Source organism: Carcharodon carcharias, chromosome 6 (assembly GCF_017639515.1).
Source record: "Carcharodon carcharias isolate sCarCar2 chromosome 6, sCarCar2.pri, whole genome shotgun sequence".
NCBI lineage: Eukaryota > Metazoa > Chordata > Chondrichthyes > Lamniformes > Lamnidae > Carcharodon > Carcharodon carcharias.
The window spans coordinates 52,729,254-52,751,463 of record NC_054472.1 but is presented as its reverse complement, the minus strand read 5'-3'; the positions used below and the strand labels follow the sequence as shown (position 1 = coordinate 52,751,463).

Sequence of the window (22,210 nt, the reverse complement as noted above, 5' to 3'; positions counted from 1 at the left end):
GATTGTTGTACCACTCTCATCACTTACCTGTTAACTCCATTATATTTCTCAACATTGAGTTTCCTTTCACTCCATTTTTGGTAGTTTCCGTTTCTTCCATTTGGTCTTGGCAAAAGCTGCCTATGAGTTTAAATTATTCTTGATCATATTGCATAAAATTTCATACGAATTATAGAAACGGTCTATTCAGCCCAGCCACACTTTGTTGGCATTTATCCTCCACACCAGCAGTAGCCTAATCCTACATATCTACTGTGTTCCCATGCCCCTTCATCCTCATTTCCTTCAACCGCCTACTTACGTTATTCTTAAACATTGACATAGGGCAGGATTTTGCCCTTGGCGGGGGTGCTCAGTGGGGGCGGTCGGGAAGCCAAAGTCGGGTGGGCCAATTAAGACTTGCCCTGCGTGGATTGTGAGTGGCAGCGCTGAGCTGAGCGCTGCCTGTGCGGGTGTGGAGGAGGAGGGAGAGCCAGGCCCAGCGTGCAGTTCATGCATGCACCAAGAAGAGTGCATCAATCTCCCTGACGGATGGAGCTGTCACATGAGCTGGGACATGTTTTTAATTCAAATATAAAGTTTTATTTAATACTTATTTGCTTTAGGAAACCTCTTCCTGCTCATGGATGAGGTTTCCTAAAAAATGTAAAGGCCGCTTGGCCTTTTCACCAACCATTAGGTTGGACAGACAGTGTAAATTTGAATTTAATTAGATTGTTAATGGCCTTAATAGGCTTTTTAATTATCGGCGGGCACACAGCCGACTTCGGTGCATGTCCACCAAACGAAATAGCGCGAGACTGCGTGATGACGTCGCGATGCATACCCAACGTCATCGCGCGTCACTTTACGCTCGGACGTGTCGGGCGCGCGCCTGCATGCCGAGCATAATATTCTGCCCTATAGTTTCAGCTTCACAATCCTCTGTGTAAAAGTGTTCCTCCTGTTCTCTATTCTCAGATTCAGACATTTAATTGTACATTGAAATCCTCTCAACCTAGAGCAACCGATCACTGGGAAGTGGGAAGGGATGTTATTCTCACTTTAATGTGGACAGTAGCCTGGTGGTTACAGATAAATTCCTTTCCATTGATTCAAAAGAAATGTAAATTGGGCGAGGTATATAACAGCTAACCAATCAGGACTGCCACATAGAGAGCCCTCCACTGGGGGCCCCCCTACCTCTGGATGGCAGGACGGAACGCCACAACGTGTCCGGACAGTTGACGAGGCCGAGGAGGCGAAGGGTATGCAGCAGCAACCTGTGCAGGGTCACCTAGTTATATGTAATTAAACAATGCCCTTCACATTGTACCTCAACAATATACACAATATAATTAACATACTTTTAACAACTAGCAGACAGAGGCTTATTATAATTGGCAGAAGAACCAGAAAAGATGAGGGAGAAGAAATTATGCAGTGAGCTGTTGTGACCTAGAATGCACTGCCTGAAAGGGTTCTGAAGGAAGATTCAATAATACATTTCAAAGGTAATTGAAATATACTTGAAAGGCAAAACACTGTAGGGCTGTGGAAAAAGAGTAAGGGAATGCAACTAATTGGAAAGTTTTTTCAAAGAGCTGGCACAGGCACGAAGGGCCAAAAGGCCTCCTTCTGTGCTATTTGATTCTATGATTCTAAACTGGGAATCCTGTCAGCAATGTTAGTGTTCCCAACACTGCCTTAGCTGAGGCTGCAAAATCGACTCACATAATGGATCAAATATAGGACCTTCCTGGCCTGGGGGCTCAATACCCACTTTCCATTGTAGACTTCCTGTGATTGAAAGTTTTGTATTTTGGGAATTGGGTATGTTCGTTGTGTACTTATTTTTTGTCACAGCCTGCAACTTTGTCCCAGCTGGTAATTTAGGAAGTCCACTGGATGCACATCATAGCAAAGTAAATTATTTTTCTTAATTCAAATAATTTTGGTAAATTTGGTATGATCCTTTTACTAGCTTTCTTCACATGACTTGGTTAAAATGAGCATTACATAGACTACATAGGCATAATACATAGAAGGCAATGCAAAAGGGAATTCATTTGGCACAAGGAAGAAAATCTTTGCAGATGTGTTTGGTGACCCTTCACCTTTGTTATCCTTGCATACCTATATCCTCTGTGTGTTAAACAGGATTGTAGTTACATGATATATGAAGACTAATTCTATCAACAAATGAGAAACACTGCAATTAAAAACATTATCTTTAATTGATAACCAAATGAGATTGGAAAGCAAGGTAAGTGGTGGACAGCACAGCATTAATGGACCGTAAAAAGAGGAAAATATGTAAACACTAGATGTATTTACCATCCAGGATGAATTATTCTGATAGGAACCACAGGATAATCATGAATGCATAAGGTTCTTTGGCCCATATACTTTTAGTCAGAGAGGTCCTAAAGTGCCCACCTCTATCCCCTGAAATGGCATTCATTTGTTTCCAAAATTACATCGGAGTTTTTGCCCCACTAGTCCATTGTGCAGTCCATTCCTTGGGCTGAATTTTTCTGTCAGCGAGAAAGGGGCGGGGTCCTCTCGCCAACGCGAAAATGACATGGGATAACATCGGGGGAATCACCGACGTCATCCCGCCCCCTTTAAATCTTCAGGAAAGCGGGGGTTCGGCAAGATCAGCTGTCCGCCCACTGACCTGTCAATGGCCAATTGAGGTCATTGACAGGATAATTAAAACAATTAAAGGACCTGCCTGTCCAACCTTAAGGTTGGTGGGCAGGCCAGGAGCCCTGGCGGGTTTCTGAAAATACTTGAAACCTCCTCCACCAGCGGGATGAGGTTTCACGTCGGTTTTAAACAAGTTTATTAAAGTTTTTGTGCAATTTATTAACATGTCCCATCTCGTGTGACATGTTAATGATTTTTTAATTTTTCTATTTTAAAGTTTGAAAACCTTTCAGTGAATTCCCTAAGGCAGCACTTAGCCTCAGGGAGATAAGTGCGCTTTTGGGGAATCCCTCCGCCCGCACAGGAAGCACATTGCACTTCCCGGTGGATGTCACGCTGGGTGGGCCTTAATTGGCCCACCCACTTAAAATGGCGGCAGGGCCCGCTTCTCCGGCGGGGATTGGCTCCCCGCCCGCCAGAGATTGGGTCGGGCCCACCCGCCCGACAGGCAAAAAATTCAGCCCCATGTGTTGATCTCCCTTCGTGTGAAATAGAATTTCCTGACATCAACCCCAGTCTTGCCTTTCACTACTTTGAATCTGTTGCCACTTGTTCTACTTTCATAACTTAATATGAAACAATTCTTCCTTTCCAATTGTATAACTTTCTTACATTCCTTATAAGGTCAATTCTCCAATGCTTCTTTTCAAGGCTGAGAAGCCCAGCTTTTTTTGTTTTTTCTTATCTCAGTCCTCGACCTTTAGAGCTGAGCTTTGTGGCTTTTCTTTGCACTGTTATCAGAGTTTAAGTGGCTCCCTTGTATTGTAGTGACCACAGTTGGACACAGTACTTAAGATGTGATCTGTCTAGAATGCTACAGAATCTGATAATCCCTTCCTCTGACATCTACTGTAGTGGCAATGTAATTCAACTTTCTATTGAATGAACAGCCTTTTTTTCTTTCTGCTTGAAGAACACTACGTTGTACATACACTTATCAAATGAACAAGCAAAATACAACATAAATAAAAATTACAATTCAGTTTGAAGCTAAAACTAATTGCTTCTGAAGCAATGTTTAATTTTAAGCATAGAATCAAATCATGATATATTTATTGGCATCTCCACCAGAACCTAGATTGCCAGCTCCACAATGGTAAAAACAAATGTTTGCAATTATGAAGGAAACTGCTGTTTCATATATTAGAAATATTATAGGGAATTCTGGTCTCACAGTTGGGAGCCATGCTGCAGGAAATAAGGGTTGGAGATAGGAATACAGTATGTAGTCCTGATTCTCCAACTCGTTCTCCCCGCCAGAACAGCTGTCCAATGGAACTGCGGGCATATGGAATTACTCCTATTAATTGTGTTTCACGTGGTTACACAATCCATCTGTAGGGGTAACCACAGTGCAAAATAGTGCCTGGTCAGGGAAAGTCACATGTGCTCACTAAACAAGCCTGGCGGTCTCCATTTTATTATTATTGGAGTTGACAGTAGTTTCTCATACTTAAGGCATCCTGTATTTATTAGGAAGCGTTATTCTTAACATGAATAGTCAGACACTGTATTTGTACTGGGGCCAAGCATATCTGTGGTGCATATGATTTTCTGTACATATGTCTGCCAGTTGTACACTATTTTAAGCACAGAAGCTACCAACTGTTTCTGAAGATGTTATCTGAATAATACTATAGTTCTGGTCATTGGAAGTTGTACGCAGCTATCAGAACAAAGCTTTCTGTGTCAGTTTGTAACAAAACTAACTTTCTTGGCAAGAGATGCATATATCATGTACAATAATAATGTACTGAAAACTGAAATAACTTTATTTGGGCTGATATCCCAGTAGGCATGGCTGGCATATGTGGAAGTGTTTACCCAACAGCAGTGCATACTCAGTACATTGGCACTGTGATCTCCCATAAGTTGTATCTCAGTATTTGGGTGAGAAATGCACTATTCATTGACATGTGCTTACAAAACTTGCCACACGGCATGGTGAGAAAGATGCAATTTTAAATGTCAGATTCTTAGCTAACTAAAATTTCCACCAACCGCTGGATTTTTTAACAGTTAAGTTATTTTTATATATGCCACCATTCTACTACTGTGATCGGCCTTGGATCAATAACTTTACATTGTAACATACAGCCGGCAGACATGAGCAGGATTGTTGGCTGTATGTGATACTCTGCCGAGTAACCAAGGAACTCTGATTAAATTACAATATTCCAGAAGTCTGGGCTTTCATTGTTCAGACCAAAACAATGATAATTAGGTTAAAACATTTTCCAAAGGCTCCGTTGGATCTTCTGAAAATTTTTCAACTTGGCAGGGATTATACTACAAATTTGCACTGGTATAAGATTACTATTAGATGTATCTCATAACTTTTGCTCTTGTTTATTTTTTGGATGTTGGCAGCATATTTATGCTTCATCTCTAGTTGCCTTGAGGAAGCTAAGGTCAACTGCATAATTTTTTTTATTCATTCATGGGATGTGGGTGTTATTTATTTACCCATGAGAAGGTGGTAGTGAGTGCCCTTGTTAAATGATTGCAGTTCGTGTAGTGTAGGTACACCCACAGTGCTGTTAGGGAAGAATGGAGTCACATGTAGGCCAAACAAGATAGAATGTGAACCAACCAGTTTGTTTTTTTACAACAGTTCAACAGCGTTCATGGTCCTTATGCTTGTGGTTGCCCACAATTTACCTGATTAATTGAATTAATTTGGGATTTGAGCTGTATAGCTGTTTGAGATAGTGTATTGTGGTACAAGAGAAATGGCACAAACAACAGATAAGACCACTGTGCCTTTGTTGACCTGACAAGGGCCTTTGACACAGTAAATAGTGAGGCCTTGAGTAAGTTTTAGCCAAACTTGGATGTCATAGTAGAGCTGTAAACCTGATACAGCAGTTTCATGATGGAATGATGGTTAGTGTCGCTGACTGTCATGAACACACTGACCTCTTTGACGTAACAAGTGGTGTGAATCAGGGATGTGTCATGGCCCCTCTGCTCTTCAGTATATTCTTTGCTGCCATGCTTTCTGGGTATTTGATGGAAATGTTGATAGAATATACATCCAATTCAGAACAGATGGCAATCTCTTCAGCCTGAGACAACTGAAATCCTCAACTAAGATCAGAGATGACGATACAGGAATTGCTGTTTGCCAATGACTCCCTTGTGTCACACTGTGAGCATGTTATTCAAGGATCATGAGCCCTTTTTCAAAAGTAGCTGATGACTATGGGCTAACCATTAGCTTAAGCAGGACAGAGATACTCCATCAACAACCAACAAATTCTGACTGTACCCCACCTACTATAACTATTAATGACATAACCCTTAAGACTGTAGATAACTTCAGCTATCTCAGAAGCATAATCTCTAGAAATGTCTGCATTGACAGCGAGGTAGCAAATTGAATTGCCAGAGGAAGCTCATCATTTGCCTGTTTACGCAGGAGCTTTGGTAATACCTACCCTCATGTATGCCTGTGAGACATGGGGCAGAATATTGTGCTCATTGGGCAGATGCGCACCCGACCCGAACGAGTGTAAACTGATGTGCGAAATTTCAGTCGGTGGGCGTGCACTGAAGTTGGCAGCGCATCCACTGACAATTGACAAGCCTATTAAGGCCATTAGAGTAACAATTAAATGAAACATGTCCCTGCTGATGTGACTTTGCTTAAGTTTTTAATTTTTAATTTAAAAAATCTTCAACTCCCTGAGGCAGCTCTGTGCCTCAGGGAGCTTTTACTGTGCGCATGTGCAAACTTCAGCGCTCATGCTTCTCCCACCCCCACACTGGCAGCGCTGCAGCACGTGCTTCACACTGGCTGGCCAGTTGGAGCCCAATCACCGGCAGCAATCGGCTTCCCGACCACTCCCGGGCCTGCCCACCAAGCCTGCCCAACCACTGGAAAATCCTAGCCATGGACTGCCTGCACCAGACATATTAAACAGTTGTGTACGTTCCAATGAGATGCATTTAGAACATCATGGGCATCGAATGGGAGGACAAAGTGCCCAACACTGAGGTACTTCAAAGAGCAGAAATGTCTGGAATTGAAGCACTCATCAGCAGAGGCCAGCTCAGATGGAGTGGGCATGTTATACACACGTCTAATGATAAAATCCCTAAGGCGGTCATGTATTGTCAACTTTACTTGGATATCGCTTGCGAGATAGGTCAAGATTAAGATTCAAGGATTCCTTGAAGGCGAATCTCACAAAACATGGCATGTCCACCACAGACTGGAGGAAAAATGCACCAGAAAGAGCAACCTGGAGAGCAATCTCAAGTAGTGGCATTGTTTCCTTCAAAAAGCAAAGAATACAGGCAGCAAAGGATAAAAGGTAAACTAGAAAGACTGGGCAGTCCCAACACAACCTGACTATTGATCTTTGCCCGCAGTGTGGAAAACCATGCTGGCCTTCGATCGGGCTGTACAGCCATGTTGTAATACACAGCAGATAACTCTATGCACGCAAGAAATAACCACCTACAATAACGAATGGAAACCAATGATTGTGAAATCATGTAGGATAACTAAGCTAATAAATTTCTATTAACAGCAATAACTCCTTTAACCTGTATCTTTAAACAGTCATGACTCTGGAATTTAAATATAATCTTGTCCTGCCAATTCCGGCTGATTTTATGAAATTGTGCTTCCAGTTGGGTGTGCTCCCATTAATTCAACTCGATGGAAAAATCATGGGAAGCACAACTCAGATTGCTAGCCTAGTATTTTACCATGACATGACATTCTTTTTGACTTATTGCTTTTGGAAGTCAGATCACTGACTTGATTCCCAAGTTATATTGCTACTTTCACTTTGAGCTGCCTCTAAAACCATTTTCTTTGGCGCAATACCAGTAGTATAGTGTCTAATTCTTTTTTCCAATGTATTACGGAGCTGGAATTCATTTGGATGCCATAGAGTTTTGGCGGCAAATTAGAACTGAGTTAAGAACATAAAACATTCTGGCCCCAAAGGACATAAGGATCACAATGCGTGATTAACCTGCACCCATTCCTTCTGATGCAGGAAACACATAAAGTTCATGCTCACGTTTAAGTGATTGTAGCGTGCAACCATCGTTAAGTGTATTGTTAAAGGCTGCATGCCTGAGCACAGGTACAAAATTATGGAAAGCTGGCACAAATTCAAGCAAGCCTGCACCTCTTAAAGGGGAGGTTCATTTTTTGCTGGGAAGTCATTGCAAAAGTGAGTTTGGCCTGCACAATGCAGCAGAGAGCAGGAGCCAGGATTTTTCAAGGCCTTGGTTGAGTAAGTGCAGAGGTGGGGAGATGCCATCTCTTTTCAGGAGACCAGGAGGCACTCCAAACAAACTCTAAGAGGGCAGTGGAACCAGATGGGTTTGGCAATCTATGCCTGGAGAAGAGCCCCAAGGATCTGGATGCGGTGCCTTAAGAAGCTCAATAACTTCACTTGAGTGTTGAAGGTCAGTAAATGCGTTTTTAAATGCTGTATCCCACCAACTGCATCACTAGCCTCACACACTGCTCAATACACCATAGCCCTATCGATTAACCTACCAACAATCTTTATCAGTCACAACTCATAGCAAGTAATCATAGCTTCATCCTATCCTCACAGGCTTAGCACTGCAGCAAGCCTCACACCCACATCTCACAGCTTGCACATGCTGCCAGCTATTCAACCATGACAACCACATCAGCCAAACACATTGCACCGCACTCACTGCTACACCTTCTTGCAGCACAAGGCAGAACTTAATCAGAGGCAGCAGCACCTAATTGAATGGGACAGGATGGCTGCACATCCTTAAGCCCATGGAGGAGGTGATAGTAGCCATCATTGGAGTGGTCATGACTGAGGCCGTGACCAACAGTGGGACTGAAATGTTTGAAGATGATAGTGTGCTCTTACCTAATCCTCCGCTACCATCTCATTTCCCTTTCATCTCACAATCTCTTTTAGTTTACAAGCTGCAGATAGAGTAAGCGTGCATCTCTAATTCTCTCCCCTCCCCTCAACCCAAGCCTAGCCTTGTGCAATTCTCCTTTCAGATACCCAAGAATACCTAAAACAAAAACAGAATTACCTGGAAAAACTCAGCAGGTCTGGCAGCATCGGCGGAGAAGAAAAGAGTTGACGTTTCGAGTCCTCATGACCCTTCAACAGAACTGAGTGAATCCAAGGAAGGTGTGTGTGGGAGGGAGGGGGGCTGGGGAGTGGTTGGGTGGGGGGAGAGAAGTGGAGGCGGGTGGTGTGGTTGCAGGGACAAGCAAGCAGTGATAGAAGCAGATCATCAAAAGATGTCACAGACAACAGAACAAAAGAACACATAGGTGTTGAAGTTGGTGATATTATCTAAACGAATGTGCTAATTAAGAATGGATGGTAGGGCATTCAAGGTATAGCTCTAGTGGGAGTGGGGGGAGCATAAAAGATTTAAAAATATTTAAAAATAATGGAAATAGGTGGGAAAAGAAAAATCTATATAATTTAGTGGGAAAAACAAAAGGAATTGGGAAGAAACTGAATCCAAGAATACCTGTCCAGATACCAGATACCTGTCCATGCAGTGGAGGAAGAAAAACAGATGGCACTGTCATTTGCTCTTACACTCACCGCCACCATTTCAGATACCGACACTGCGTACTTTAAGAGGATAAGTTAGAGGCAGGATCTGCATGTGGTGAGACACTGGGCATGTGTGTGCTGCAGCCAGGACAGGGGACAAGGATGGCACAAGTGCCAAGTCACCAAAGGGCAAAAGCATAATACTGCGGATGCTGGATATCTGAAATGAAAACAGAAAATACAGGAGATACTCAGCAGGTCTGGCAGCATCTGTGGAGAGAGAAACAGAATTAACAGGCGGAATTGTCCCAGATTTGCACTAAGCGTGGTAGCGGGCAGGTAAAATAACGTTTTACCCACTGGCTTCAATGGCCAGTTTTCACGCTGCATTAGTTGCTGCACATTCCCAGGAAACATGCCATTTCGATGGTGGGCGGGCTCTCATTCGCCCTCCATGCCAATATCTCGCTGCCTCATCAAGCTGGGCGCCATATTAAAAGTCCAGCCGCGCGCCCACATCTCAGTGCTTCCAGCCCACTACTACAGGGAAGATGTCCACAAAAGGCAAAAAGACTGCAGCCCCAAAGTTTAGTGACATGTCATTGGAATGCCTTTTGGACGTCGTGGAGGCCTGCCGCAATATCCTCTACCCCCACTCTAGACGCAGGATGGGCGGCGGCGTGACCAGCCAGGCTTGGGAGGTAGTGGCAATGATGATCAGTGCCAATGCTGCACAGAAGAGATTGGCCATCCAATGCAGACAGAGGATGAATGATCTCATTCATGGAGCCAGGGTATGGCAACCATCTCATCACTCAAAACTCACACTCAAGCCCATCACATATTCACTGGAATCTCACTCATTGCCAGCTCAAGGGACATCACCACCCATTCTCAAACACACACCCTCACATATCCATCTGGCCTCATCCCCCCTGGAGACTGCCTCCTCAGACCTCACTATCTTGAGGCCTCTTGTACAGACCGACAAGTGCCCCCACTCACCCCCTGGGTTACCCTCCTTCCCCAGTGCAGCCCTCATCCTGCAGCCTCTTCCCTTGCCTGAGGTCACTTCCCCCCCTTCACCAAGCAAGGCCTAGCCCTGCAGCCATTGAAAAGCCACCCACATATGGCTGATCTGATAGGTACAGACCTGCTGTGAGTCCCCCTAAAAGTGACGTGGTGCCGTCTATGAAGCCTGGCGCTGATGACTGCGAGTGCTGACTGAAGCGAGGTAAACAAACAAACCTTGAAGTTCCGAGCAAAATGCAGCCCACCAGGTGCATGTTGCCAATGTGCTGTTGTGAAGCGTGTTTTCCTGCTAATGTAGGGGGGAAGGGGAGGGGGGGGGGGGGGGCGGTGTGTGTGGGTGTGTGTGTGTTTGTGTGTGGGGGGGGGTGGGGTGGGGGTGGGGGGGGATGGGGTGCAGTGCAGTGCGGGGGACAGTTCCAGTGAGCAGACATAATAATGATATTCTGATGTGTCACAGTGTGGATCCCGATGGCGGAGAACACGGCCTGCTGTGGCGGGCTGAGTGGACAATCGCAAACTGGTTTCATGTCATCATGAAACCAATCGCATCATATTGTCAGCTCACGCCATTAAACAGGCCTGACGCTGGTGGGTACAGAAAATCCCAGCCAACGTTTTGAGTCCATATGACTTCTTCAGAGGGCAAGATGGCACACAAGCCCTGCCTTAGAGGACTCAGATGAGGACTATGATGGGGTAGTGTGCAGCAGAAAGCTGCACCCTGAAATGGAGTGAAAACTCAGACTCAGAGCCCAGCTCGTTGCTGATCCTGCTGCCATCATAGGTGCAGAAATCAATGTTGAAAGGGCTTACAAAGGTGTCACAACCGTTCAGCAATCTACCCTCCAACACATTGGTAGGATTCTGGAGGGCTGCCCGGGAGCGACACAGTGGAGCACAAAGCTGCTGTCCTCCCTCTGGATGACAACCACATCACCATCTGTTGCTTCTCAACCAGCCAGCCCAGACTGCTACCGCCCATGTTGAGTGGTAGAGTTCAAAGTTGGACCGCACAGGGCCAGAGTACTAGAGGTTGTCCTGCAACGCCGTCTGCAGTCTCCGCCACTGAAAGTCAGCAGCCTTTCACCAGCCATGCTACAACTACAGAGGTAGCACTGCATAGGAACACTAGAAAAGGCAGTGGCACACAGAAGATGGGCACTAAGGGAATGCATGTGGGTGATTAGTTGACTTTTGCATGCAACATGGCAATGTTTGATTTAGAAATTTGGTGCGGAATTAAAAAAAAAAATTTTACATTGTGGCCAAGAGCACATTGTGATGGTCATTAACAGCGAGAGGCTTTCAGGTGTGGGATTGTTGGGGAATGGGAAGTTGGTACAGCAGTTGGAAGAGTTGATTATGGACATGCAGACCAAAAGATTGGTTGCCTGCACCCTTCTTCCTTCTTCAGCTCTTCTTCCTCCTCCACCTCCTCCTCAGCTGTCGCCAAACAGCTAGTGGCAAGGGCTGTGAAGCAGGCTGCAACGAATATCAACACATACTCTGCAGAGTCCTTCAAGCTCCTCCAGAGTGATTCAAGTAGCAGAAACGCTGTTTAAACACCCCAATTAATTGCTTCATCACATTTTGTGTGGCAGCATGGCTGTTGTTTATGCATGCCACCCGCCTGTGCATGGGCTGCACACTTGAGTCATGAGCCACATTTGTCCCATTGGCTCAAATATGATTGGTAGTGGACTGCCATAGAATGAAGGTATCACCCCTGGACTAGACAGGACCTGCATGATATGTTGCTCCAGCTGGATATTGAGGGAGTGGTATCCATTCCAGGTGTGGTATATCTCAGAGTACACATATAGGGTCCGAAACGCAACATGTGCACAGTCAATGGTGCCCTGCATCATGGGGAAGCCTGCAATCTTCACAGAACCGCGTCCTCAGTCTGCCTGCTTCTCTGTGGCAAAAGAATGTCAGTGACCTCCCTTATGCAACATCAGACAGCAAATTGGGAAATGCACTTAAATTCATGCATGCAAGGACAGAGTACCGACACTCTTAAAATGACCAAATCTTGAAAATATCTCTGGCAACAACACCTTATATTTATATGGCACCTTTATCATAGTAAAATGACCCAAGGTGCTCACTGGAGCATTACCAAACAAAATTCGACACTGAGCCACATAAGGAGATTTTAGGACAAATGATCAAAAGCTTAGTCAAAGAGGCAGGTTTTAAAGAGCATCTTAAATGAGAGAGAGTTGGAGATGGTTGCGGGGGGGGGGAATTCCATTACTTAAAGCCTTAGCAGCTGAGACCACAGCTGCCACTGGTGAAATGATTAAAATCAGGGACGCTCATGAGACTCAAATTGGAGAAGCTCAGTTATCTTGAGGGTTGTGAGGTTGAAGGAGATTACAGAGATCGGGATCGGGAGTGAGGCCATGGAAGGATTTGAAAACAAGATTGAAAATTTTAAAACTGAGGCATTGCTTAACAAGAAGCCAATATAGATCAGCATGCACAGAGATGAATGGGACTAGAGGCAAGTTAGGAAATGGAGAGCAGAGTTTTGGCTGACCTTGAGTTTGTGCATGTAGAACATGAGAGCTGTCCAGGAGTGCAATGCAAAAATCAAGTATAGAGTTAACAAGGGCTTGGATGAGGGTTTCGGGAGCAGATCAGTTGAGGTAGGGACAGAGTTGGTCAATGTTACATAGATAGAAATAGGTGATCTTAATAATGCACGGATATGTGATCGGAAGCTTGTGCTGGGGCCAAATATTACACCAAGGCTATGAACTGACTGGTTTAGTCTCAGACTGGGAGAGAGTCAGTAGTTAGGGAACAGAGTTAGGAGCAGAGACTGAAAACAATAGCTTTAGACTTTTAAGTATTTAATTGGATGAAATCTCTCTTATCCAGTATTGGATGTCAGATAAGCTCTTTGGCTATCCCCACTCCCATTTCCTTTAGCAACCTAGGATGCAAGCCATTCGGACCAATCAGATCCACTCTGAGCATAGCCAGCCCTTCCAGTACATGCTTCCTATCAACTTTCACCCCATCCATTACCTCTACAATCTTTGCTTCTACTGATTTGTGTAAATATTCTCTACCTTTGTAAACACTGATCCAAAGTACTCATTGGGCATAATTTTTCGCTCGGCATGCGGGCACGCGTCTGACCCGCTTGAGCATGAAATAGCGCTTGATGATGTCAGGTGAGCATCACGAGGTCATGAGGCACTCACATGATATTTCGGTTGGCAGACACACACAGGAGTTGGCAGTGCACCCACTGACAATTAAGAGGCCTATTAAGGCCATTAACGAGGCAATCAGCAGTGATTTTTCATTGCCCATCAAATGTTTTGGTTGGTGGATCGGCCAGGCGGCCTTGCCTTTTGAGGAATCCCCATCCAAGGGCAGGATGAGGTTTACGATATTAACTTAAAAAAAGATGAAAATATTTGTATAGAATTTACATCAGCCACATGTTCAGGTGACTGAACCTGATGCGTGGACATTTTTTTCAGTGTTTGAAAATCTTTATTTATAGCTTTTGAATTGTATAGCTCCCTGAAGCAGCCCTGTGTCTTCAGGGAGCTTTCTGTGAGCGCTCCCCCATGCTGACTTCAGTGCTCGCCTTTCCCCCCGCCCCCACCTTGGCAACACTCAGCATTTCTGCGCACCTTTCATGCTGGCTGGCCGTTAACATGCGCAGTCTTCCAGCTCATTAATTATGCATCCATGAGGAGCTCGGTGAATCTTGTGGCAGGGCAAACAGGAAGTTGCCCACTCTGCCATTACCTCACAGGGCCAAATATCCTGGCACCATATTTAAATGGCACCCGGGCAGCCATTCAGTAAATGCAAATGCATTATTCCTCCAGAGTCCTTGTGGTCGCAGCTCGTACTGGAGAAGCTGGCATATGTGAGCAACCACAGCCCGGGACATACAAAGGCACCTCTGGCATTGACAATCACTCATTTCTAGACAAGAACACTGCCTGCGATACACCTGTGGTCGGGCCAATGCTCACTGTTGCAGTTAACCCTCTTTGCCAGCGTTTTGATCTTCTTGAGGCCCCACTGCCTCTTGATGCTCAGGCCCTTGCTCCTCCTGGTCCTTTGCCAACCAGCGATGGGCCCCCCTCCTCCTCCTCATCTGGATGAGAGCCTTTACCAAGGCAAGGTTTCCTGCAACCATCATTGTGCCTCAGTGGATGTGTGAATAACTTGAAGTGATGCATTAAGTGAACATGGCCTTTGCAGGTTTCCCTCCATCTCAAAGCCAGCAGGCCTGTACTAAGCCCTTTGCCTGGCCTCCATCTAGATATGGTATCCCCATCCCGCCCCTCCCAGGTGAAGGACGTCCTGGAGGACCAGAAATGGTTGTTCCTCCCATTCATACATGATGGCGCATGGAGACAATGCTCTTTGACCAGGGTGATGAGAGTCATGTGCAAGGAACTTCCCTCGTTCTTTGGGAAACGCGACCCACCCTGAAAGTCGGGAGAGCAAAGTTCAAATATTTTATCCTGCTATTGGGAAACAGATATTTTGCCTCCTACCAAATTAAGTGCCCCGCTTGTTGCGATTCCCAATGCTGGGGGGACCAGAAGATTCTGTCCTTTGTATCTGTAATATCGATTGCATTTACATTCATGCATTGTAAACCTTTCTTTGTATTTCCACATAGCCCTCCTTTGTTTGCCCCTATCTAATATGAAACTACTTCCATTATTCTCACTCCTTTATGCACCTTATTTATCTTTTCTGTTTCGATATGCTGGTGCCCATCCCCCTGCCTAGTTACTTTAAATCCTCAACAAAGACACTAGTAAAGCTCCTCGCGAGCACATTGGGCCCAGTCCTGTCGAGATTTCACATGTCCCTTTTGAAAACTGCTGCCTGCCCCAGAACTGGTCCCAGTGCCACAAGAATGTGATGCCCTCCCTTCTGCACTATGCCTTAAGCGCACATTGATCCTATCTATTTTCCTATTTCAACTCTTACTGGCATGTAGCACTGGGAGTAATGAAGAGATTTCTACCTCCAAGATCCTCCTTTTTAACTTGCTCCCTTGCTCTTGTAAGTCTGACCTTAGGACTTCAATACCTGCTCTTTCTATGTCGTTGGTAGCAATGTGTACCAACTTTCTGGCTCACTCCCTGCACCCTGCAGAATATTCCCTCTCTGTGATCCTGGCACCAGGGAGGCAGGCAACATACCATGAGGATCTCACATTGATGGTTACAGAAGTTTAGTTGGAGAAAATTTCTGCTCAATGTCGGATATGAAGGTTGACAATTTAGAGAGTGAAGAGTTTAAAAGAGGTGAAGTTGAACTGGATGCCACTAGCGTACAGGTGCAAATTGATCCTGTGTTTTCAAATAATGTTGTAGATGAGAAATAGGAAGGATAGATCCTTGGGGACATCAGAGGTAACAGTGCGGAACCAGGAAGAGAAACCATTTCTATGGCCAGATAGATAAGAATAGAACCAGGCAAGTGCAGTCCCAACCAGCTGGATGATAATGGTGAGATGTTGGAGGAGGGTGGTGTAGTCAGTTGTGTCAAGGGATGCACACAGGTCAAGAGGGACAAGGAGGGATAATTTACCTTTGTTACAATCACATAGTATGCTATTTGTGATGTTCATGCAGAGCCATTTCATATTATAGCAGGGGTGGAAACATGATTAATGAGATTCAAACATGGAGTTCTTGGAAATTTGAGCACTGATTTGGGATGCAACAACACATTTAAGGACGTTAGAGAGGAAAGGGAGGTTGGAGATGGGACAGTAGTTTGCAAAGACAGTGGGTTGTATTTCTTGAGGAGAGAGATATTGACTGCATTATCAGCTAACATGGGGGTCAGGGGGAAAGCTGGGTGGCCAGCATTTCAGTGGAAATAGGGCTGGGTGCTACAGCAAGATGAATTTAGAGAGGGCATTAGGGGAGATAAGAGAAAAACTGGAGAAAAGTGCAAGTTCAGGGCTAGGGCAGGAATTTGGGCCCGGTGGGTTGAAAAAAGGAGATCGGCTGGTCTCTGCCTTAGCAACAAGGAAGGCTATGAGCTCCTTGCACTTGTTGTGGTAGGTGTGAGTAAAGGAAACAGAGAAGAGGTGCTTAAGAATATGTTTTGCCATAGAGAAAAGAAGCAATGGTTATCTTTGCATTCCAAGACAATCTTGGAGCCGTGAGCAGTTTTGACAGAGGAGAACAAAACCCATAGTTTATATGGTCCAGTCATATCTGGCGGTGAATGGCTAAACCAGTTGTTCACCATATCCGTTCAAATCTGCATCCCTTGGACTTTAGGGAGCAGAGATGGGGGCCATACCAGGGAAATGACCAACAAGGTGTGAGAGGAATGGTTTTAATGAGGATGAGGGCATCAAAGGTGAAGGTGTGGTTTAGCAAATCAGTAGTTGCAGAAACATTATGATGAATGGAGGGTCAAATGCTAGGTAGTTGGGATTTTGAAAATACCAGTGTAAGTGAATTGTGAGAGTTCTTTTCCAGCGGCTGGTATAGGAGGCAGTAGGATTGGAAGGGTGAAAGTGAATATGGGTAAAAAGCGATGCAAAGAACTGTTCTTAGATGTCCTTATCTTTGACAATGGGAGTAATGAGATGGCAAGATCATTATTATAATATGAATGTGGATTGGGAAGTTTATATGGAGGAAGGGGCTAAAGGATAATTGAAGGACCGTGGACTCGGAGGACAGAAAACATGATGAATTGAGATGAAGGTTGAAATCACTGAGGGTGAGAAGTCGCTCGATGCAGAGACTGAAGAAGGAAAGAATTGAAGGTGTCTCAGTGAGAAAACTTAGTACTTGGTGAGCAGATGAGAATGAAACGTTTACCTGAGAGGGAAGAGTGATGCAACAAGGTGAGATACTTAAAAGACGAGAAAGTGCCAGAGCAGTAGGGGAACTGACCCAGATTTGGAGATAAGAGTTACACTGCCACTGTACACACTGGGTAGGGCAAATGGGGAAAGATATAGCCAAGCAGGGAGGACTCATCTAGGGGGAATGCCATCACCCCTCAACCAGATTTCCATCAAGGCCATGATGTTGATGAAATCATCCACAATGATTTCATAGATGACGAGGCAAGTGGCAGAAGGTATAGAAAAAGTATTCTGGAGGGGCATACAGAGAGGAATGATTAAAGCCATCCACTGGCAGAGTCCATGGGGTCAGCACTCAGAGGGGTAAGTTGGATTGAGAGGAAATTGACAAGATTAGCCCTCAGCAAGTATCTTGGGTTGGTGAGAATATACGATGGCGCAGTTAGGGTTGTGCCTGTAGGGAGGTGTCAATGAGGGTCTTCAGTGGGCCTTTCAGAGCCTGCCAAGAAAAGCACAGAGGGAAGTTGTACAAATATATCTAAGAGGGAGCCAAGCCTGGGACAGCGACAGGAGAGGAGAGGGTCAAAGAGTACTGAACGAAAAGGAGACAGCAGAGTTCTTGAACAGGGAGAATTTAGACGGTAGAGGGCAAAGTGAGGGGCAAAGAGAAAAGCAAAAGGAAAGCAATGAAACAAAAGTTGGGTCCGGAGCACCAGCCAACACTTGCATGTGAATGCACACAGAGAAAACTCAAGTTACATAGATCTACTTACATTGCAAGTGATTATGATACATATCATATTACCTAAATGTATATTTTATTATCAAAACTTCCAGACTTTCCTGAAGTGAAGAAGGTAGCAGTGGACACCCTGATTTCAATGACAACTCATCTATTAGTTTGGACTTTACAATCAGATGGACTCCCTTATGGCATTTGAAAATGAAAAGCTGTATAGTTTTTGCAGTGCTGGATGCACTGGGCTGTAGTGCTCAAAGCCTGCTGTTGTATTTCTTCAACTTCTTGTTGTCTCCAGTGTCCTCAAGGAGATACTAGGATACAGTGATCATTTTATTAATTCCCTATGATGATCAAAAATGGTGACACTCTGAATCAAGACAAATCTGCTCTTCAAATTTGGTGGTACCCCACTACCTGTGGTAAGTTCGGTCCAAATGACTTGACAAGAGTAACATTTTTATGCCTGGTGCTGTACTTGGAGATAAAGTTAGTAAATTAAAAAGTTCCACTGAAACCTCTTATTGTCATAGTGCAGTTATGTACAACGTACTTTTTATAGCTTTGTAGAAAGCATCTGCTGAGTGCCTAGCATTTTGTGAATTTGCTGTAGTAAAAAGTAATTTACCCATGATGTTTTGCCATATAGAATCAAAAAAAATCAATCTGAAAGTATTTTACTCAAAAATGATTTGATATACAAAAGATAATTTTGCTTCATTAACTTTTAACACTCCACTTGGCACAGTTCCAGTTGAAACCTGTGACCACAGATAGGCACCAGATGCTCTTCATTTCAACTGCTAAGAATGGAAGTGGGCAAGTTTCATCACCATGGCGATACGAAGTGAATGAGTTAATATGTTCTGACATTCAGTTTGTGGTTAGGCCAATTCCGGGTGAAACTTCCTAACCAAAACCAGTCCAGGATGTTTTCCTGAGAAACTCTTGTTAGTTTTGACAATTTAAAACATAATTTTGTTCATTTGGTGCAGAAATTATCTTAATTGGCTTCATACAAGCCACTTCAAAAGCCCACCAGAATCAAAAATATGCCAAAGAGATGAAAGAAAAATTTGTGTACTTATAGATTCAAACATATAAATAAAGAAGAACCTTATAACAGTGGTAGGAAGTGGAGCACTTGAGCGACACACAGAACACCCGACTATGTCTACTCCAGCGTTCCAATCATCAGCTGGGGACAAAAAGGATGGTGTAAAGAAGCCTTTCAAATATATGTTTTTACAGGAGACATTTACAAATACATAAACCATAGAAGTTTCAGCATAAAGACAGGCTGTTTGGCCCAGGCCACAGTATTTTTGTGGAGCCACTTCTCCTCCTGTTCCTGGTCTCAGAAAAACTTTTGTTCCAAAAATTCTGGACTCTTTCTTAAGCAGCCGCAGCAATTCCCTTAAAATCTGTTGTTCAAGCTGTTATTTGCCTGTTGCAATTGAACAGTGTGTGAGGTTCTTGCACACCCTTCTTACATCCAGTGTTAGGGCCCTGATAATTAAGTGGGCCTCTGCTCAAAATAGGTGGGTCTACTGCTTGCCCATTTACAGGCTTGCCTGACAATCAGATAGGTCTGAGGCATTGAAGAAAAGTGCTCACATTTGAAAAGTTTTTGCTTTATCCTAAAATGAATGTAATCTTTTTTGCTAGCAATCAGAAGCCATCAACTTCCACACTTTCCCTTTCAGAGCATAAAATTCATCAGGTATTTCCCTATCTCTTGCTCAACGAATTGCCATGGAACAGAGTTCCAGCTCTAGGGCAACTTCATTTACATCCTCTACAGCCTATCTGCCAAGTCTTTCAGAGAAGAACTATTTTCCGCATCAGTCATCTCTCCATTGATGTCAAGGTCATCATCAAAACAAATAGATTAAACTGTGCTTCACTCAAACCACCAGGAATCCCATCAACCATCTTCTTAACTTCAACTGCCTCATTGTTTTCCTCACTAGAAACGGATTTGCAGTTTCTAAAGCTGCTCCAATGCAGTTGAGAGTCACTGAATTCCAAGCTCTGCTGGGTAAATACAAAGCATCCAACACACTGTAGTTTTCTTAATTGCCAGTTTCCTCTGTGGAATCAAAAATATAAACCACCTTGCACCGCAACAGCTTTTTGTTGTTCCCTAGCTGTATCATAAGCCATGGTACGAACAGAGCCTATTGTGTCTTCAGAGGAGGAAACATAAAATCGTCACAGCACTGAAGAAGACTTTTTGGCCCATCATGTCTGTACTGTCTCTTTGCAAGAGCAACTCATCTAGTTCCACTCTCCTGCCCTTTCCGCAGCCCTGCAATTGTTTTTATCTTCAGTTGCTTATCAAATTATCTTTTGAAACCCGTGATTGAACCTGTGTCCACCAGACTCTCAGGCAATCATTCCAGATTATAACCATTCCTGCATAGAAAGGTTTTTTCTCATGTCGCCCTTGCTTCTGTTGCCAATTGCCTTAAATAGGTGTCCTCTGGCTCTCGACCCTTCCGCCAATGGTAGTGGCTCCTCTTTATCTACTGTGCTATTGTGTCCAGACTCCTCATGATTTTGAATATCTCTATCAATTCCCCTCTCAATCTTCTCTTCTCGAAGGAGAACAACCCCAGCTTCTCCAATCTATCCACATAACTGAAGTTCCTCATCCTGAGAACCATTCTCATAAATCTTTTTTGCACCCCCTCTAAAGCTTTCACATCCTCTCTAAATTGTAGTGCACAGAATTGAATACAATGCTCCAGTTGAAGGTGCAAGAGTGCTTTTTAAAGTTTCATTATAACTTCTTTGGACTCATCTTGATAGTGACTACCCTTAATGTTGGTCCCAGGATTAAACATAGTGGGCATATTAATATGAATATAATATGAATGCAAATTGGCATCTTTCAGGCACATGCCTGCATGAACCTTTTCTTGTGGTGTTGATGAATTGAATCTTGATGGAGTGGAAACTCTTATGGTTCACAAAAGCTCCTGGCTGGTAGGAGAATGTCCTAATGGGTATGCAGTCTATGACACCCTGCTCTTGTGAAAAGCCAGCTGATACATTTAAGCTGGCTGTTTAATACCCTCCATATATCCCCTGTGACAGCCTGGAAGAATGCAGAGGAGCAAAAGTTAAAGGTAATAGTCACTTTCTCTGACATGGCATGTCGGGTCTAGCAGGCACGAAATGCTCCTCTGCAGCAGGCTGAAGAGGCTGACCACAACCTGCCCTGACAATCAGAGCCTCCTAGAGCGTTGCCTCTCAGACAGGCCTTTATCTGTAAACTTATTAATGGGCCAAGTCTTCTGTGTTCATGGGTGCTCTGTTGCTGCGTTCTCTGCTGTCCACCTGGAATGCCTACTTCAGGAAGTCCTGTCTGCTGGTGCTTCTCTTCCTTCTGGTTTTCGATAATAAGTTATGTAACGCATTTAATGCAATAAAACCCAAAGCACTACACAGGCACGTAAACAAAATATAAGGATATTAGGTCAGATGACCAAAGACTTAGTAAAAGAGGTAGGTTTTAAAGAGCGCCTCAGAGGAAGAAAGTGAGGTGGAGAGGCATGCAGAGGGGATTTCAGAACTTAGATCCTAGGCAACTGAAGGAGTAATTAAAAATGGAGATGCATAAGAGGCCAGACTTAGAGAAGCACAGATGTCAGGGAGAGTTGTGGGGAGGAGGAGAATGTAGAGATGAGGAGGTGTGAGGCCATGGAGGGATTTGAACATGAGGATGAGAATTTTAAAATCAAGAGGTTGATTGACTGGGGACCAACATAGGTCAGTGAGTGCAGGAGGGATGGGTGAACAGGACTTGGTGCAATGTCAGACGAGTAGCAAATCATTTGTTTATGGCAGCTAAGAGTAAATTAGAATAGTCAAATCTAGAAATAACATAAGAATGGGCGAGGGTTTCAGGAATAGATGAGCTGAAAAGTGAAGTTGTCATGGAGGTGGAAATGGGCGGTCATTTTGATAGTGTGAATATGTGGTCAGTAGCTGATCTCGAGGTCATATGTGACACCAAGACTACAAATAGACTGATAAAAACAAAAAACCGCGGATGCTGGAAATCCAAAACAAAAACAGAATTACCTGGAAAAACTCCGCAGGTCTGGCAGCATCGGCGGAGAAGAAAAGAGTTGACATTTCGAGTCCTCATGACCCTTCAACAGAACTGAGTGAATATTAGGAGAGGGGTGAAATATAAGCTGGTTTAAGGTTGGGGGGGGTGGTGGTGTGGTTGTAGGGACAAGCAAGCAGTGATAGGAGCAGATAATCAAAAGATATCACAGCAAAAGAACAAAGAGATGTTGACGGTGGTGATATTATCTAAACGAATGTGCTAATTAAGAATGGATGGCAGGGCACTCA

The 22,210-nt window shown here is 44.2% G+C and overlaps 1 protein-coding gene across 2 annotated transcripts in view; it reads left to right on the top strand.

Moving 5' to 3' along the window:
- The window catches only part of sugct (succinyl-CoA:glutarate-CoA transferase), a 607,005-nt gene that overhangs the window by 325,964 nt on the left and 258,831 nt on the right, over nt 1-22,210 (top strand). Inside the window, exon 13 of one of the 2 annotated variants that reach the window (XM_041188973.1) lies at nt 17,938-17,969. The exons of the other annotated variant lie outside the window; for it this stretch is intronic. Coding sequence (XP_041044907.1) covers nt 17,938-17,952 — 15 coding nt within the window. The 3' untranslated portion in view covers nt 17,953-17,969. Of the gene's footprint in view, nt 1-17,937; nt 17,970-22,210 lie in introns of those variants that run through there. 2 annotated transcript variants of the gene reach the window in all.